The following is a 19155-nucleotide window of genomic DNA, read 5'->3' as shown; positions in this document are numbered from 1 at the left end:
AGATTCAGGACTTACTTTTTTTGAATCTGGCTTCGGAAACTTTTAACACAAAATTCCTTTTTAAATTGCACTAGAGCTCAGAAACTAATATTCTTCTGAAGGTGATGAGACTGATTATATCCTCAACTAGACATAAATTAATAACAGTCATTAGGCAAAAAAGCAAATACAAAAAATATGTACAAATAAGTAATGATCATAACAACTGCATGTAATTTTCTCCCTTACTTTAGGTGCAGGCTTTAAGAAACCAGCTAAGAGTTAAATTGGTCATTGGGTTGAATTGGGGTATCATTTTGCTCTTAACACAGGCTAAATCAATACAGATTTATTTTTTGTACAAGCAATTAATTTCTTTCACAGGTCAACTGTACTATTCACAAAGCTGTCATACATAAATACATATTTACACACCTACACATTTTGTGGGAATGTCTTAGGGGCACCACTCTTGGTGAAAGTCAGGAAGTTCTTTACAGCAGCCAGCCTAGAAAGGCAGGCTAGTCAGAGTCATCACTGCTGAAGTAGGAGCTGTCACAGTATTCTGCTGTGTAAAGGAATTTATGAATGCTTGGGTTCATCTTTGGTATCCAGTGTCTTGGCACTAGAAATGTTGAAAGATTGAACAAATCCACAAACACCTTGTATCTGTCACTGAAAAAGACAATTGGAACAATAATTCCATCAGCATAAATGACCATAATTTCTAAATCCTCAGTAAACATTCCTTTTCATGCAAATAATAAGATTCCTTGCACTAATCCTCCTGAACTTTACAGAGCAAGAATCCTGTCCTAACCTTCTGGGGCATAGCAGGTTAGGCTTAATAGGGATCTATAGTAACATCTTACTTCTGAAAACGCTGAGTCCATAGGGTGTGATCTCTAGCAGAATTTATCTAGGAGCAATAATGTTAACCTGACATTAAGGAAGAGTGGGAAAGCTTTCTAAAAAAGACAGTGGACATTCAATCCTCAGCATCAGTCTAACCATCTGCTTTGTACTCTGCCCTCTGTTCCATTGGTTCTGATAGTAGCTGCTCACAGCACTACATGGTGGTTCACGGCTCTTTGAGAATAAATCTCAAAGATCCTCTTTTAAGGAGGTTGTGCAATTAGAGGTCATGCTAGGGACTAAAGAAACTCAGTTACGTAGTATCTGGGGCTCACTTTCAGCCTTTGTCATCTCATTAGCTTCAGCTAGCTGGCACAAACTGAGCAATGCAGGGTTAATACTATTGCTGTCACTGTAACGCCTGTACCCCTCAACTGAGAATTATGGATGGCATTTTGCATGAGTGAGCAAAAGGAGTTATTTTTGCCCTAGAAGACTTGGAATTTATATGTCACTGATAAATAAATGTACAACAACCAGGAGGAGATGCTAGAGTCCCAGAAGGGTGTCCAGTGAACCATCTGAAATACGTTTCCCAGCAGTAGAGTATTTATGAACTGCATTATTGCAGATAACAGAGGAAACAGGTTATTTCTACCTCACTGTTGAGCGCAAGTAGTGGTAGCCTGATGAGCCTCCAGTGCCAGCCTTGCTGCCAATCATTCTGTGCACCAAACAGACATGGTTATCTAAATGATACAACAGGAGAAAATGGCATGTGTTTAGTATTTAGATATAAAAAAAGAGTCACTGAAGGTCATTCAGAGGTCTTTACAGGGATACAGAACTATTAGATCTTCAGCAATGCAGGAGTTAATTCTGTAATTCTTCAGTCAATTCATATAAAATTATTGTTTATTCAGAATAAACACACTAATTATTACACATTACTGTGCTCTGTTAATACAGAATTATACATTCACTTATGTATGTCTAGGTAGGGAAGGAGGCAGAAGGAATGTTTACATATAAAGACATGTTGTTATGACTTCTTGGGATACGTTGAATAATAGATACCTGTCCCTGAAAGATGATAGTACACTTAAAGCAGTTCATAGAATTGGTAGCTATACCTATATAATGATCACAGAAGCAGCTCTTTGTCTTTCCAAACGAGAAGAGTCATTCCTAAAGCATGAACTCCAAAGCTCAATACTAAAACTGAGTGTAACTCAGAGAACAATTTATTTGCATCTAGAAGAGGGAGTGTCACAGTCAAAAAAGTCAAACTTACATCTCCATTTAGTCATGAGCACATCGAGATCCATAAGAGAGGTAAGAAGCTGAAAGGGAACCTGGAAACGAGGCTCCTCCCTTGGAAAATGAAAGAGAAGACAGTGAGACCTCTCAGCATAAGCTGTATTTTTCAAGGTAGCATTTCACCAGTGCTTAGTGACTTAAACTATACTTCTCTTAAATTGGTTCTGAAATATCAGTAGATATTTTAACAAATGCTTTTGCTGTGTAAGTCTTGATCTCCCCCTTTATTTTTGAACTTGGAAAAGGACTCCAGATCTTTCTAGCACAGGTAGAACGAGGCATTTACTAGTTACAATCTGAGAAGCAGCATCTAGTCAAGCAAGGAACAGGTGCCCAGAGGTGATGTGCAACCTCCATCCTTGAAGATATTCAGCTGGACATGGTGCTGAGCAGCCTAGTTTGACCTTTGGGCTGCATCTGAATAATCAGGGCTCTTGTGGAGGGCTGAAATAGATTGCTTCACAGCCCATTCCAGCCTATCTGAACCTGTGCTACTGTTCTCAACCTTCACCTCTCCTGCCAGTCACCATCAAAGACACATCTTACAATGTTACCTGTAGAAGTAGATCATCAAGGCCCCCTTCAGTGCTTTGTAGGACAGTCGTCTCTCTCCTGCAAGATAAAAGTGTCCCTAGTTTGTTGTTCATCCTCCTGCAAATTTAATGCTATAACAAACGTGTAAAATATACAAAGTGCAGACTGACATATGGTAATAAAATCTACCTTTACTGAGCAGATGTTCATGGCGTTTTTCATCAAATAATGAAAGTAATACATCTCTCTGTTTTTGGAATTCAGACAGTAAGTCATCTTTTTCTTCTGAGTCTGCTTTTGCCTTTGGTATTTAAAACAAAGACAAGTTTTAGAATTCAACAGGGAAAATTAAGCACTTGAATGACTCCTTATGCAACTTTTATTTAAATACTCTGAAGTTTGCATCTTAGATGTAAGAACTATATTTTCAAATAAGATACATAAGTCACTGTCCTTTGAAAAGTACGATGATCAAGAAATGTGCAATTAAATAGATTCCAACACAACTCTGATAAATGAATATTCAAATAAACTGGCAGTTTATCATGTTTTTTGGTCTAGAGACCTTAAAAAAATTAACCATCATTTGTTTGAATCCTGATTTATTTCTTTTCAAGGCAAAAAATTACATCCTTGCAGAGTTGTGGGCAAGAAATATGCAAATTAAAAAGTTTAGATAAGTTAGAAAGTCATAAACAGATATTCTCAGGAAGCTGATAAATTCTTATTTTTTTCATTAAAAATGAAAAAAAAATTAAAAATGTAATTTAAAGCTGCAGGTCTTAAAACAGTCAGGGATTTTCTGGTGCTTATTTGCCAGTGCAATTCAAATGATCACATAGCAGCAAATTGCTGTTAACATACAAAATTAAACAGAAATGGGTTGTTAATAGTGACATTGCATATCCACAGCTCAGAGGCCCAAACTTCATATTTATTCTAGATTGTAGATGCAGGTACTAACCAAAGGTGAAGTTGTAGTTTCAGTAAAATCAACTTCAGCCCTTCCATTGATACTAATCCATCCCTTTTGCAGTCCAAATAATGCATGTATCTCATGCTTTAAATCATCTTAGATGTCAAATTTTAAAAATATCCCTATTTCCTGAAGAACTTGCATTTTTTTTTCTGCTTCTTACAGAAAATGACTGATGAAGATTAAGTAGAGTGAGAAACTCTCAGTAAGCTAAAAGCTAAATTTATGTCAGAAGATCATATTGCCAGATGTCTTTACTTATAGGTAGTTCAAGAGTACACTATATACCTGTATCAAAGCAAATTCCTCTTCTAGGCCTTTTAAAACATTCTCTTCAAATTGTCCCCAGAAATCAAATTCTTCTGCATCAAGTCCCGGAGTTCTTTCCAGCCATGCCTTTAATAATAATAGTAATAATAATAATAATAATAATAATAGCAGTAGTAGTAGTTGTAGTAGTATGTTCAAAGAATAACAATGCAACTGCATTATCCTAAAATTACAAGTTATAGCAACACAGATTCTACTACTATAGTTCTGGTTTAGTGTCCTGTGGAAGTGTTTATTGCTAAATTCAGCATGTCCATGTGGATTATTTACACCTGCATAATGGTGCCATACCAACCCCCTCAGGTTCCAGATTGCATGGCCAATATTGGAAAACAAAAGCTGTCTTCTTCTAAGGATGTCTTTAAAACAAACTACAGAAAAACAAGTCTTACTCCACATATAAATAGGATTATAGTAATGATAAATCTCAGACAGAAGACATAGAGCCATCTATAGTTTTTAACCTCTCTAATAGCCATCACTAACAGTGGGACTATTTTTAAAGTTTCCTCCAAAAAGGGCTTATAGTTGTGAAAAACAATGCAAATGAAACAGTCCATTTACATTCTTAGCTCGCATTTCCACAATGCAATTTACCAGTTTAAACAGACAGAATTTTCAGATGAAAGGGAAATGCTGTGAAAAATCAGTTGGTTTACTAACAACTAACTCTCTTTCATGCTAGATTTGTCAAGAATCCAAAACACAATCGACAGAGAATTTGCCAATGTGCTTGTTTCTCTTAAGGTAGAATTCGTTGCTGACACTAATGAAGGACATTCTTGGGAGATGAAAGAAATCAAAACAAGGTCCAAGACAGACATTGTTACCTCCACAAGTTGCAGTAGTGTTGGTTCTTGCTCTGATTGAAGTAGTAGCTCATGATCCTGTCCCTTGAAGTTATCACGGTAATGCCTTCTGTTATAAGGGACTCTCAGACTTTGGGGAACACCAATCTTGTTCTCTAGCAAGCGAAACTGCAGGCTCTGAAAACCTGAGGCTGGGCTTAGGTAGTACCTTTGGGAACAGAAGAAAAGAAGATACAAAAATGCAGGATGTTATTTTACAATGGTGGATTTCTCTTGTTCTCAAAAAGCCCCCAATATTTCACATCTGGAGAATATAAAATATCTATCTGAGGATGTTTTTCATATGACTGCATTTAGGAAAAGCAAAAAAAAAAAAAAACCCAAGCAATTTTAATGCAACTACAGTGTTGTTGCAACTACATATAACATAATCTCATTTTCTAGTTCTATATTGTTTGTGCATACGCTGGTAGTGCAAACGTAAATGTGTGAATTTCTGCTTTAAAACAGCATCTTTGTGCATGTGATGTACAGGAGGCAACGTTAGTGAATATAAGTTCCTTTCCAAATAAACTAAGTAGCTGCATTCAAAAAAGCTGTTACAAAAATTTTTACAGCAATAATGTGCCAAGGAATGCATTTTAAATAGTTTTGATATACAGCATAATTCATATATGTTATTAAATATAATAGTCTATATATGCAAAATATATATGTGCAATAGTGTATATTGCTTTATTCTATTGAGTATAATAATGCTCAGAAAATCTTCCAGTGGGGTTTTTTTTTTGAGGGATTCATTAATGGGAATCTTAAGAGTTAAGTCATCTGACCATGCTGAAAAACAATTGCTAAAGTAACCTGAAATCCCACATTGCTAGATAATTGTAATGCATTTTTAATTGCGAGTACAAGATTTGACAGCAACACATTGTTGATGTAATCTTATGTTTACTTATCAAATGACAGTATGGGGTTGAAAAACTGAGACAAGTATGGATCAAAACAGATGAGTAACCCATGGATTTCCCCTGCTGTAGTGTAATGCTAGATTCAAACAAGTGAAGAAAAATCGTAGTTTCCTGCTCTTTTTAATAGGGAACATTAAAAGATAGAAGAGTATCAAAATACAGAAGTGGATGGGATTCTGGATGGCATGGAGATCACAAGACAGACAGATAAGCACAAGTGACACAAGCAGGAGAAATATAGAGAAGGAAGACAGTGGATGAAGCTGTAACACATGGTAGTGTGGTGAAAGGACCCAGATGTAGTGAGGGATGAGAAAAAATGCCATGGGAGAAGTGAGACAAGCCAAAGGATCCCAGAGAAAACCTGAGCAAAAGGCAGAAGAGGTACCCACAATCCAGCCCAGCAACACATCGAGCTACTACTGGATAGCAGAAGTTACTGGGGAGAAAGGAAAAGGGACAGCAATGTTTCCTTCAGCCACTTGAAGCCTCCAGCACTGCAGACCCAAGGCAACACCATGCAAACCAAGACATCTGAAATACCTGTTTGATAATCTAGAAAGAGCACGTTTTTTGCCCCAAGCACTTCTAGGCTTTGCTACAGAACAAGGCTTCAATCTGCAGTACCAAGTTTCAACTAAATTGCTAGCAGAATCATGAGCTGTTTCTGTTGTTTCTACTGTTTTAACTTTTGACCCTGAAACCAGTCAGCAGCACCCTACACAAAAGCATCAACAATTCACTTGTACTTCTTCACAGAACATGCTGGACTCACAGTCAAGGTCAGATTCATAATTTGACCCTTGCAGTCATGTTTGCCTCTGCAAGGTGAGCTCTCACCTTGCTGACAGGTACCAGCACACATGCAAAATTCTCAACCAGTTCTAAGGATGGGAACTACCAGCTTGTAGATTGCTGTGGAGGAATAATAAGTCTTTACCTGAAATCAAAGAAGTCCAATGCAGTCATAGTTTCCAAAACTGAGAACTGTTCCACAAGTAATTTCAGAATCAGTGAAATTCTGTTCATTCGAGTAATAACCTTCAGCATGTTCCTCTCATCTCTTACCTGTAAAAAACAACAATCATAACCAGAATGGTGTTTTCTCTAGATCCTACCTAGTTATTTCATGTCTTTTCACTGTTGTACATCACTATAGTTCCCAAGTCCTTCCCATGTGAAATCCATAGTGTCAGAATCTCATATAGAATAGAGCACTCTGGTTTTAACTTAAAACTGAAACTCTAACTTTTAAAGATTGAAATCCATTTTTTTCTGACTGATGTTAAATTACAGGTAGGCCTCTCGTACAGGGTTTTTTTCTTTTCTATGTTTTTGACTAAAAGAGCAGTCAAAGAAATTAGATTCTAAATCAAAATAATTTATAATTTCCAATAATTACAATATTATTGTAACTTAATATTATATAATATGAAAATTATATACCTCCTGTTTTAATTTATTCTAGAATAATTTCTATTCTTGTTCTATTCTACAAGCCAGAAAGCAGGTATGGGAATTACTAAAAAGTAGACAAGCAAAATAATCTGACAGTTGTATCAGGAAAGCACATCTAAAACATGTTCATCAGAAATGTGTGTTAGCAAGCAGAGAAAATAAGACTACATCTGGTGGGAAATAGAAAATATTAAATAGAAAACACAGAAATTATTTTCTTCACTAATTTAAACACTTTGCAGAAGGGTCTGCTAAAATTCCTTTCAGTTTCAATGGGATTAAATTTCTCTCTAAAATCTGAGCATGCAACCAGGAAATATCAAACTACAAAAAATGGCAGATGATAATAATTTCCCTAGTTGCTTGGCTGTGTATTTAACATTGACATTTCAAATTCTGATTGCAAGAAAGGCTTCATTTTTCACCACCAAAACAAATACTCTTCTTATGAACTAGTTATGGTCAGTTATAATTTGATAAAATATTAAACTAAAAAGTCAATTAAATTAGGAAAAGAGTGGACAACAGAGAACATTTTCATTGGACCTTATGAAAAAAATCCTTCTTTCAATCTGGTCTAATTTCAGATTTTCTTCTTAGACATATGCTAATGATGTACTCAAGGTATTTCTTGAACTGTACACAGTCAAATTTTTCTGTGGATGTAGTCTCAATTCAAAAGTTTTTCATTCTTGCCTATTGTTATAACATGTATTTAGCTTTGGACAAATGGGAAAAGTTGTTTATATTTGTAATTTTCAGAAATTCTCACACAGTATTACACTGCTTTGGATTCTTGCTTCTCTGTTGGATTTGCTATTATACAATCACAAAAAATGAGTTCTCCTCACAGCAGATATTTGATGGAAGGAAGTAGTATGTAGACTTCAGAAACTGAAAAAAGGCAGAAATTACTTTTCAACATAAAAATACCTGTGAGCCTTCTGTTTTTCAGTTTTGTCTCTGAACCTGCTTTTTCTGCAGTAGAGTATTTCCAACTTAAGTTTCTGCAGATGCAGGAGAGTTTAAGAACATTTTTGGTGTATGAAATTTGCCTTGAAAGGTTATCTACACAAAAGGCCTACTTCAGGAGGAAATAAGATTTTGCTGATCAAAAATCTGTACTATCAGGGTATAAGAGCCACTCACCCAAATTTTATTTTTTCTTTTGATACTGTTTTTAAAAACAACACGTTGCTTTAGTAAACCCAAGTATATCCTGAGAGGAAGGAAACAAGAGAAAATCTGGGCTGAATTTTCCCAAAAATTAATATTTGTTTTTAACTTACGTGACCATTTTGAAAGATCACTCGCACAGAGTCCATTTCCCACAAAATCTGCTTAAACCAAAGTTCATATGCTACAAGAAGAAAGATACTGTTAGCATCAACCTCAAGGTTACTTTGTTCTTAGCACCAAGAACGAAAAATTCTTACATGTTGATTTGAAATTAATAGCATACATGGACACTGCCAGTGTGCAAGAAGATGCTGATACATACACCTAATACCTATTACAGTATTCTGTCCTTTACCTACAGTATTAGACAAAACAATCTAAGAGTTGAGAATACTGACAGAACTTTTAAAAAAATATTTTACACATCAGTTACTTGATCTACAGATTGTTCATTACAAAAGGAGGAAAGGGAAAATCCACATCTGATACTTCAGTAAACCTGCTTACAATCTACACGTTTTCTGTCAATAACAGAAAATACCATCAGGCCAGGATCTGAAAAACAGGGAGACATAGGCATTTGGGAGTGCCTAACTGGTGTGCTGATTTCTAGACAGATTCTAGATGGTTAAAACCGAAATGTCAGAGAAGACACAAGGCAACACACAAAATTTGCCTACAATAACCTGCACAGCAGCCTGTTGCTTCGATGACGCCAAGATTTTCACCACCTTCATTTCTCTAAGAATAGAACCATCCATATCTTGGTTTAACAAATGCAAAGGTTATACTTATGGCTTCACAAGCATAGAGTTGATTACTGTCTTACAATTTATATATGAATATATGTAAATATTAAAACAGATTAGAGACATAGATATTGCTGTGCTAGTGTCTAAAATGAAAACAAGTAGTGTACTGCATGTGTCAGCACCAAATAACTCCCTATGGCAAAAATATTGGGCAACCATCACTGTACTCCTCCACTTACCTTGATGTGTCACAATGAAAAGATGCTCGTCATGGATTTTTTTCCCTTTCTTCTCACTCTCAAGTTCTTGAGCATTCAATATTTTGTTCAGCTTAAAAATAAAGGTAAGAACTGTTCTGTAAAGCTCTCATTTCTACTATTAGAAATGGCAGTCTTGCTGCCTACAGCTAATTTTTAAGAATAGTATTTTTTAAAAATACACATACAGACCTCACACTGTTACGGTTATGTGAGAAGTTTGACTAAATTTTCTCAGGTATGACTTTCACTTTTTAATTAGGAAAAAATCTTGCCCAAAATGAAACACTGAGGTACCTCAAGTAATAAAGTTTTGAAAATAATTTTAAGGATTATTTCAAATATATATTTCTTTATTTATTTAAAAATAGATAAAACAAAATATTCATCATGTCTTCCAGATTTTTGATCTATACTGCTGTGTCCCATGAAAACAGAGTTCCCATAGTTATATTCTGAGTAATCATACAACAACATCAGGATAAGATATCATTGCTCAGCTCTGATTTGAGGCAGTAATAATAATTTTAGTTCTTAAAGTACTAAATATTTTTCTTAGTCGAATTTACAATCTAATCACAGCTGTTTTCAAATAATCTTTGCAAGATTCTAAAGAGTATGTTATTAAATCAGTTCAAAAGCACAGTTATTTCCTCTCACTTCAGTTCATGCTGTCTAAAAAAAAACAACAACAACAACAACAACAACAAACCTTCCAGATTCTTTTATTACCTGTGGTATTTTATTTTTTACCTATTTCTTAATTTTCTTAATTACTTTTAGATTAGTTCTAGTTTTGCAGTTTTTGTTTGGGTTTCTTTTTTTATATGTTCCCCCCAGTCATCATCTTACCCCCTAGAATTCTGAAATAGATTTTTCCAGCCAAGTATTCCAGACTTTGAAGGAAGTTGCCAGAGCCTGCTGGTGTGCAGAAATTGCCAAGTGATTATTGTCAGACCAAAGAAAGCTTTTAGTGGTGTGTCACTTTATAGTTTAGGCTTACCAATATGGATAATTCCCTACCAAATCCCCCAAAATACTGATCTCTCTTGCAGTTTGAGAAGTCTTTCCACAGTCTGCCTTGAGGTCTCAGTTGAAATGGGCAGCTGGGCCTGTTAAACCTGGAGACCTGTCTTAGTAACTGACTGATTTCTGGGAGGAGTGTCAATCACAGGTCCTGCCTCAAGTCCTAAGAGCAACCAGGACAGCAAACATGAAATCCTTAAACTTACTTGTAGGTATTCTCCATAGATAAGCCCACCTTTGCTGGCTTTATTTATTCCTTCTTGAGATTTGTCATCATTTTCATCTTCCAAAGATAGCTTGTTAAAATTAAATCTAAGAAGAAAATGAAGCAAATATGTGAACTATTTAATTAAAGGATTATGAATATACCTGCCTTTTTACTAACAGATGCATCTACAATTCAAACAATGCTTTACTTTGATAAACATAACCAGAAAAGCAGGCTTTTGATAAAAACTGAAATTCTTCTTGTCACAGCAACAGCTGGTAAAATCACATTTAGTTCATCAAATAACAAGTGCTCAGACAAGTCCTTGTATGATCTCTATTCATTTAGCAATAGCTAAACAATAGTTACAGCTACAGCTGTCTCTTTGTTGATAATAACAGTAATTGCTCTCTGAGATTTCATATTTTGCACTAACACTATCATTTGAATTGAATTTATAAAGCAAAAACAGAGAGAGGAAGGACTCACAGGTAATTCTTCCCCGCGAAGGGGCAGTGGCTCATGATTTCAGGATCCAAATTCGCTGAACTGCACACTGGGGAAAATACCCTGTAGTGTTCCCTGCTGCAGCTCCCTTATATGTAGCCTTATCTCACTGCCAAAGCCAACCCCCAAATTCCCCTCCTTAGCCTCAGCCCATCCCCACTATTCAATCATTACAAAACTATCACAGCACCAAGGTCAGGAAGTTCATGTGTTGTTGGCTCTCCAGGATTGTGTTTTTCTCTGCCAGTTAAAAAATGAATGGATAGCATGCTTGTTTTGCCCTGTGGCACAAGTTTTTTGTGCTTTTTACTGCAAGGTTTCCATCAGTCACTTCTTTGGATGCAGGTGTAAGGTGTAGTGTGTAAGTCAATAAGACGTCTGTGTCTGATAAATGGGTAATATTTAATAAATGCAGGAATTGTTAAAGTAGGTTTTTAACCTGCAACCTTTGGTTTCAGGATGCTACTAATTTTTAAAAAATCAGACACATGAAACATGTTTCTGCAGGAGACTAAATAGTGCTTATTCAAAGAGATTTCAAGTAATATATATATTTTAAAAAATTAAGTAAAGAACTAAAAGCATTATGAAACTCTCATGCTCATTTTCTGAGTATTTAATTCTGAATAATTTCTTAATTTTCTCTCCTTGCACAAAGTTTCACTCTCATTTATTGACAAATGTTACTCAATTCTATCTGGTCATCAGCTTAACACACAATGAAGTAACATGTAACTAGTATACACTTCTTTTCTGCCTGCCAGCCCTTTCTGAAAAAAAAGTTTATGCTCAGTTTCACTGCAAACAAAACTTCAGGACCTCTGTGACCCTGGATCATTTGCTCTCTGCAGGACTTATTCTGCTTAGTGGTGTCTGTGTGGTGGTTTCAGCTGTTCCAGTCACTTAAGAGTCGTTTGCTCATAAAAAAATGCAGATGTAGGATGTGGGTGATAGAATGGATACCCTCTTCAGCCAGATGTCATTTGTCAGGCTTTACACAAATCAGCTTGAAATTCAGTTGAGCCACAAGAAATGCAGGACTTCACTGAAGCAACCCTCCAAGCAAGGTCAAGGAGTTAATTATGTAAAATCTGACAGAAGAAAATAATCTTCTCTTCACACGCACCTACACATGTGCTCAGTGATGCAGACAACCAGAGATGAAAGTGAAGACATCAGAAATTAAATGTTGTAAAACACTTTTCACATGTTTGCACTCAAAAAGCTTGATTTACAAATGTGGAAATCTTGTACATCCATAGATCTCAAAAGAAAAATGTTTATCTTGTCATTCCTGTATACCTTCACCTGAAACATCTGGACTTAGCCTGCATAATGAAATGAAGCTGTTATCTTTTCTCATGGCACAAACAAAGAATGTGAAGCTAGTAAAAATAAGGACAGTTGGAAAATATTGAACGTTTAACCTCACAAAATATATTAATGTGTGTTTCCTTGTGCAGTTTTATATTCTTCTGTGGAATACAGAGAATAATAAACTTCCAGTGCAATGATATCTGACTGGCAACCTTTACATTGCCTATCCAGTAGACAAAAGACTTTGAAGTATCAGAGGCCTTTTACACTCTGTACTTAACAAAACATTAACTCTCTATTTGGGAAATAGTAGTACCATTAATTCACTCAGGGTTAGCAAACTCACTTGAAATCTAGCTGGAGGTATTGTCTAACCAACAACTATACAAACTCTCCCTTTCAATTCAGCGACAGGCTTCAGTCAATCAAATAAATAAGGCAGACAAGACCAATTCAGAAAGTTTTATTCAGTGTTTCCAACATTTCAAACTCCTTGTTTAAGGACCTCATAGCTGATTGGTCCCAAAGCTGTAAAATGACCAATTCCTGAAAAAAAATGGGTAATATTATGGAAAATATTTGCATCCATTAATTTAAGAAAATGTAATTTCACACTAGCTGAATTCAGTGCTCTAACCACTGCAACTAAAATAGATCTCAAACTCTCCAAGATCAGTGGTAAAAGATATCTCAATGAGGACTTGAAAAACCCTGAAATAAAACCACAGACAATACAGATAATTCATTCCTCTTTCTGGCTGCCTTCATCTGATCTCAGTAAGGCTTCAAAGTGTGTAATGAACTTGGTAGTAAAATAATTTAAGTGGTTTGTATGACCTGATTATGAAACTGTCTGTTGGCAGTGTACATGATAGCATAGCTTACAAGAGCCCTCAGGTTTCAATCAGCTCAGAGCCTTGAACTCTGGCATGGCTGCAGACACCCTTAGAAATAAATGTGCTTCTGCCATGCTGCTCAAATCTGGGACTCACTGTAGGGACCTGATATTCATTTCAGTGTCCTTTTTATCCTGACAGAGATTTATAGCCATTCTGTCATCTCTCCCTACTAGCATAATCATAAACAAGTCTTGATGAAAAAAGCTCTTCACTGTGAATGTATCTGAAAGCAAAACATAACTTTAATTTTAAATTATCGTATTGCTTTTTTCTCAAAATGTACCTTCATTTCCCATTTTCATGTTGAACACTCAGAACCACAAAGAGGCAGATCTAACCTCACACATAACATGCTGTAGGTGACTGAGCAAGGCTGTGAAAACCAAGTGTATGAGCCCTTGAGCTTTTATTCAGTTATTTGTTTAATACTTTTAATGCATGAAAGTCAGATAAAAAGCCTTCCTTTCATCAGAGGACTCTAACCTTCAGCAGACAGTGGGAATGTTCTGTTTTGTGCCTGGGCTGAATACAAGGCAGTTACATACAGCAGGGAAAAAACAAACAAAACTAAACTAAACAAGACAAAACAACCCCACAGCTTCCCAGAACTCCTCTTTGTGGCCTTCAAATGAACTGTCATGGCTTTCATGACCAAGCATGGGAATTGTTAAACACCATTCTTAATTCACTCTTACCCCCTTTCCATTTACCTCCTTCCCCAGGTGGATGTAGGGTGGCTGGACTGGCTGCAATAGGGTTGCAGAGCAGAGACAAACTGAACTTACTTGGAATGAGATTAAGTGATTCATACGGGCAAAAAGGCAACCTCTCGCCAGCCTGGCTGAGGGAGGTTCAATGTAAGGCAGAGGTGGCCTGAAACATGATTTATGGATGCAGCCAGAGCCAAGAGTTCACACTATGGGGCTCTCTGTCTGAAACATTATGGTCTGATGAGGACAGATAAGTAACACTGACCTTCTGTCATGAATCAAAAAAAAGTATGAATTGGAAGTGACCTGTTCACCCAAGCCAAATCTCAAGTTTTCCTGCATGAAATCACTTATGGAGAAAAAAAAAGTACACACACAAGTGGTTTGGACAGTGTCACCCATTCTACTGCTCAAACCCTCATTCTGATTACAAAATCATCACAAATCAATTTGTTTGCCTTGTGTTTGCTAACTTGAAGAAAGAGCTCAGAGAACTTCTGACTGCAAACAAATGACGCTTGAATCTTCCCAACACTTGTCCAACAATTGCAGACTAGGCTAAGAGCTACCCAGCACACATGGCTTCTACCCATGTAAGAATTCTTGCAATGAGTCAAAGATCCAAGTAGGTCATGCCATGCTGAAAAGTTTCAAAGAGAAAGTAAAAGAGTTCTTGAAAGAGCTATTAGAACAAAAGAAACAAACATTAACAAACAAAACACCATCAGCAAAACAAAACCTAAAACAAAAAAACTCACCCAACAAACTAAAAAGCAAGCTTACAAGCAACCTTACAGTGCAATAATTTCCCCAGAATATTCATGTAACTTTCCAATTGTGATAGCCCAGGACTTTCTAAGATACCTGTGTCCTTGCATTTAATAACCTTTTTGTAGATTCTGTAAATCCACAGCCTGCAGCAATGAAATACTGCATAACTCAAGTACATATCATGTGAAGGAGTATTTCCCTGTGCAAGTTTCAAACTTCCTGCCAAATAATCAAGTAATTTTCATTTTTGTTTGGTACTAATTCATGGCTAATGAGAAATAGGTGCATGATAATTTTGTAGTCCCTGTTATGCATTTGTGCAGATTCTGCTGTGATGTTTGTGAGACAAAGTACTCAAAAGGAAAATATCTTTTCTATGTAAAGATGTTGCCTTGCTAATCTCACAAAATTATAGTAATTAAATAATTTCAGAAAACTCACAACTATAATAGTGAAATGCAGTACAGCAGCTACTGTTTTGGTTGACAAAGTGCAACTCAAATTGTAGAGGTGAAACCCCCAGTGCCCTAAACCAGAACCTCACTGTTATGGCTACTCCGCAGCACTGAACAAAAATCACTTCCTCACCCAATTTAACAACACAACAAGAGATAAGTGAATAAAGACACATAAAAGGAAGGTGAAGAGCAGAAGATAAACTTGGAACCAAAATTTGTCCTCTGCTGAAGTGAATGTTCTGTTAGTTTTCCAAACTGCTATCTAACTAGCACATGAAATTAACTGTTGGTTTCAAGAAAACTAAAATTTGGTGACTCCAGGCTAAAACAAACAAGCTTAAAGTTGATGCAATATTAATAATCCAATCAGACATTTGTACCTGGGGGAGGAACAGAGCTCAAGGTCTTGCAAACTACAAACAAAGGGATGAGATAATGCTAGAAAGATTATTTTTTTTCTTTTTAAATACTGCATTTGTTCAAATTCTTAAACACAAAGAACTGTGTCATCACTTCCCAGCACACTTTTAACTTGCATTTATTTTTCACACATCCCAGCACAAATTTTCCCCCACTGTCTCTGATTTGTGGCTCAGTAGAATGCAGCAATATTTCCTTCACATGCTGATAATTTTTGACTGATAATTATTCCCAAGTACAGAGAAAATGTCCTTTCACTTCTATTGTCCAAACACCCTTTCATCAATGTAAATGGATCAATGCCAGCCAGAACTGTAAACTTAGGAGAAACAACGTATCTTGAACACATCCCACAGTGTTGTCCCACATCAAACATATTCTCTATAAATGCCTTGCAGCCACACATTGCAGAGTGCAATTCGTTAGTAAAGTCTTTTTTCCCCTTCCTGAACACTCAAATCCTGGCTACCTGTCAGGTCCAGTGAAGCACAAACCTGTAACCATAAGCTACTCCCATGCCTCCACGTGGCTCAGTTCGTGCTGCTGTTTACTCCACAGTACAGCTGTCTGGAAAGTGCAAAGGGCTGGTTTAGGAGAAACATTGATAAAAATGTACTCACCTCATCCTATTCAGCATTACCATTAACAGCTGGGGTGATGGAATAGGTTGTGCACTTCTTAAAATGACAAATGAAAAAAAAAACCTGGAAAGTCTATGCATGCTGACATATAGGAGTGAGAATTCAAAATTACCTTAATGCACTGAAATTAATCATGTGCAGTTTCTGCGATGCAAAGAACAGAACTTTTGAATTTCAGTTGTGATAACCAAACTTGCAAATAAGAAATTATTTAGAGCAAATCTTATACTGGAATTTTCTACATAGCATGGAATCCCTCATTTCTTTTCAAGCATCAGAAAAACTTTATCTGTTATATTATGTTCTGGGTACCACTCTCCAAGTCAGATGAAGACAATGTGGTAAGGATTCAGAAGAGGATGGCAAGAACAATGGATGTTTGATGTAGAAAATACAGCCCCTTAAGAAAGATAGAAAGAATTGACCTGTATAACTAAGAGAAGATTGTGGGTGGAAAAGTGAGAAATACCTCCCTTTCAAAAGGAAGCAACTTCCAATACAGCAGGGGATGGGAGAAGGAGTAACCAGTTTAAATTATGGCAGGATAACACAGACATAAGAAAACAAAAAATAAGGAAATTCTAATATCTTTAAGCATTAAAAATCAATTATAAGAGCTCATAATTTCTCCAGTCATAGCTGATTCCTTGTCAATGCAGAGAGAGACTCAATGAGTCCCCCAACCCTCCTTGAGCACCTCCTGCTGAAGCCCCTTCTGCCCCCCATTGCTGAATCCACTTTCAGTACATGCTCAAAGGAAGAAGCAGGACAGATGCTTGCATATACAATTAGTTACCAGCATTTCATGAAATGGTAATGACAATACATTATAACAATTCAGGTGGTGATCACTCCCTTGTTTTTTCCTCTGTTTTGCCTTTTTTAAATAATATTTTTTTATGAACTGAGTAAAAGTATTTGTCCATATTAGCAAATGCATTACTTCTGTCTTAAAAGTAGGTAATATTTGAGATGCTTCTATTGAAAGAGAGAGCTAAGCAAAACATCAGAAGCATTAATGTCAAGAAAGCACTTACAGAGGGTCATGCAATGTAACAGGCATTGGAAAGAAACACTAATATATTCCAAAAAAATGCAATATTGTCCAATGAAAGCTAAAGATACACAAATACATACTTGTGTATGCATGTATTTTACCTCAGCAACCCATAAGAATTCTTAGAAGACATTTTGCTGCAACTAGGCTATAAAGAATTAACTTTATCAGAAACATGTTATCTGTCTCAGGAAATAGCTATGTAGTTATGCTGGCTGCAGCATTATTTTTTTAATTTAGCACCATAACATAAGAACTGAACAACACTTAAGACTGACTGCAAATAATAATGTAAGTACAAAATTTGCATTATGTGTGAATGCAAAAAATGGTGACCACTTCTGTCAATAGTTGGTTTTCCTAATCTTTACTGCATTAAGTATTAGGGAATGTGTGGTTTAAATAAATAGATACATATGCTAGGAGTGAGTGGACAGAGCAAGCTGCCTGTGACCAATTTACAACTTGGGACCTGTTTGTCCAAGCCATTTGGGAAGGATGAACAAACATAAGATGGCTGGTCTTCATGCCTTACTGTTTGCTTAAGTATTAATATAAAACAACCATAAAAGAAAGAAATTTTTCCAAATTAATTTCTTATGTAAGATGCAAGGGGACAACACAAGCCTTGCTCATCTAAAGCATTGCATAAGCATAACAACACTTTCTAAGGCAGCAACACAAATAAAAAAAAGAAGAAAACTAAGTTGAATCATTTGCTGTATAGAGAACCAAGTAACCTACAGTTTATTCTTCTTAATTCTATGTACATAACAGTATAAAAGATTGACATAATTTGTTTTATGAACTCAAGCAACTCGGGCAAAAGGTGTTTGTCTGAGTTCTGTGAATTACAGTGGTTTGCATTAATAGGATTCAATGGATCTGCAGCACTCAAAAACTGCTCAGCAGAGCATCAGTTGTGCTCAAGTTACAAACAGATCTTAAAAACTTCTTGAGTTGACACAAGAGCTGTGCAAAGCTTTTCCTGGCAGAGAGTCCCACCAGTGAGGCAACAGTGACAAATGGAGCTGAGAATTCCAAGAGATAAGAGCACAGAATCCTGTCAGCCAAGAATAATTCAATGGGGTTCAGTGCTTTACCTTGTTGCTTGTAGCATTAACAACACAGTCATGGCAAGCAACCAGGCAATGAGGTACCAAAAAGCCAAGCTAATACACCTGGTAACCCAAGAACTCTGTAGGTGACCAACAGGACATGACTAACAGAGGGAAAGAAATAAAGAGATCAGAAGAGGTTAGAAAGAGAATGTGAGAGGGTTTTTTCTTATTTTTTCCCAAAACATTAATCAAGTACATCCCAGAGTTAAATCTTCTAGTATTTTTATTCACTTTTATTAGATGTTCTTTTCTTGAAATAAATTTAAAACAAGATAATTTTGCACATCTACAAAAAAGCAGTCTCTGTACTCTTGCATAAGGCCTTGCTGGAAAGATTGACCCTGTATGTATATTCATCCTTGCCTACAGGGTTAGTTCTTGGGAGTAACAGCTCATTTTTGCTGAAATATCCACAAGAACATGAAATCTGGAGCTGGTTATGAAGACAGCTAGTGAAAGTGTGGATGAACTGCACACTGTTCCTGGTGGGAACCTAGTGAGAGACATTGCCCTCCAGACCAGAAAGAGGCTGCTTTTTTACTTCAAGAGAAGCTATTCAGTTCTGAACAGCACAGTATTTTAGAAAGATAATTGGTCTTT

General features: G+C 36.3%; 1 protein-coding gene across 1 annotated transcript; it reads right to left on the bottom strand.

Moving 5' to 3' along the window:
* Window positions 1-500: 500 nt before the first annotated feature.
* TDO2 (tryptophan 2,3-dioxygenase) lies at window positions 501-11199 on the bottom strand. Its single transcript, XM_062493713.1, has 12 exons — window positions 11144-11199; window positions 10653-10758; window positions 9403-9493; window positions 8522-8592; window positions 6715-6842; window positions 4825-5011; window positions 3953-4060; window positions 2878-2989; window positions 2709-2766; window positions 2129-2208; window positions 1493-1583; window positions 501-654 (listed from the first exon to the last, which is right to left on the bottom strand). Exons 1-12 carry the CDS (start codon window positions 11176-11178, stop codon window positions 501-503), a joined length of 1221 nt encoding a protein of 406 aa, XP_062349697.1. The 5' UTR covers window positions 11179-11199.
* Between the last annotated feature and the right edge of the window lie 7956 nt (window positions 11200-19155).

This window comes from Cinclus cinclus, chromosome 5 (assembly GCF_963662255.1).
Source record: "Cinclus cinclus chromosome 5, bCinCin1.1, whole genome shotgun sequence".
Classification (NCBI taxonomy): Eukaryota; Metazoa; Chordata; class Aves; order Passeriformes; family Cinclidae; genus Cinclus; species Cinclus cinclus.
This window is presented reverse-complemented; position numbering and strand designations above follow the sequence as displayed.

Coding starts and splice junctions, on each gene's coding strand:
- TDO2 (XM_062493713.1), bottom strand. CDS start 11,178: ATGAGCCACTGCCCCTTCGCGGGGAAGAATTACCT. Junction 10,759..11,143: donor TTCGCGGGGAAGAATTACCT/GTGAGTCCTTCC, acceptor TTTTCTTCTTAG/ATTTAATTTTAACAAGCTAT. Junction 9,494..10,652: donor TCTATGGAGAATACCTACAA/GTAAGTTTAAGG, acceptor TTTATTTTTAAG/CTGAACAAAATATTGAATGC.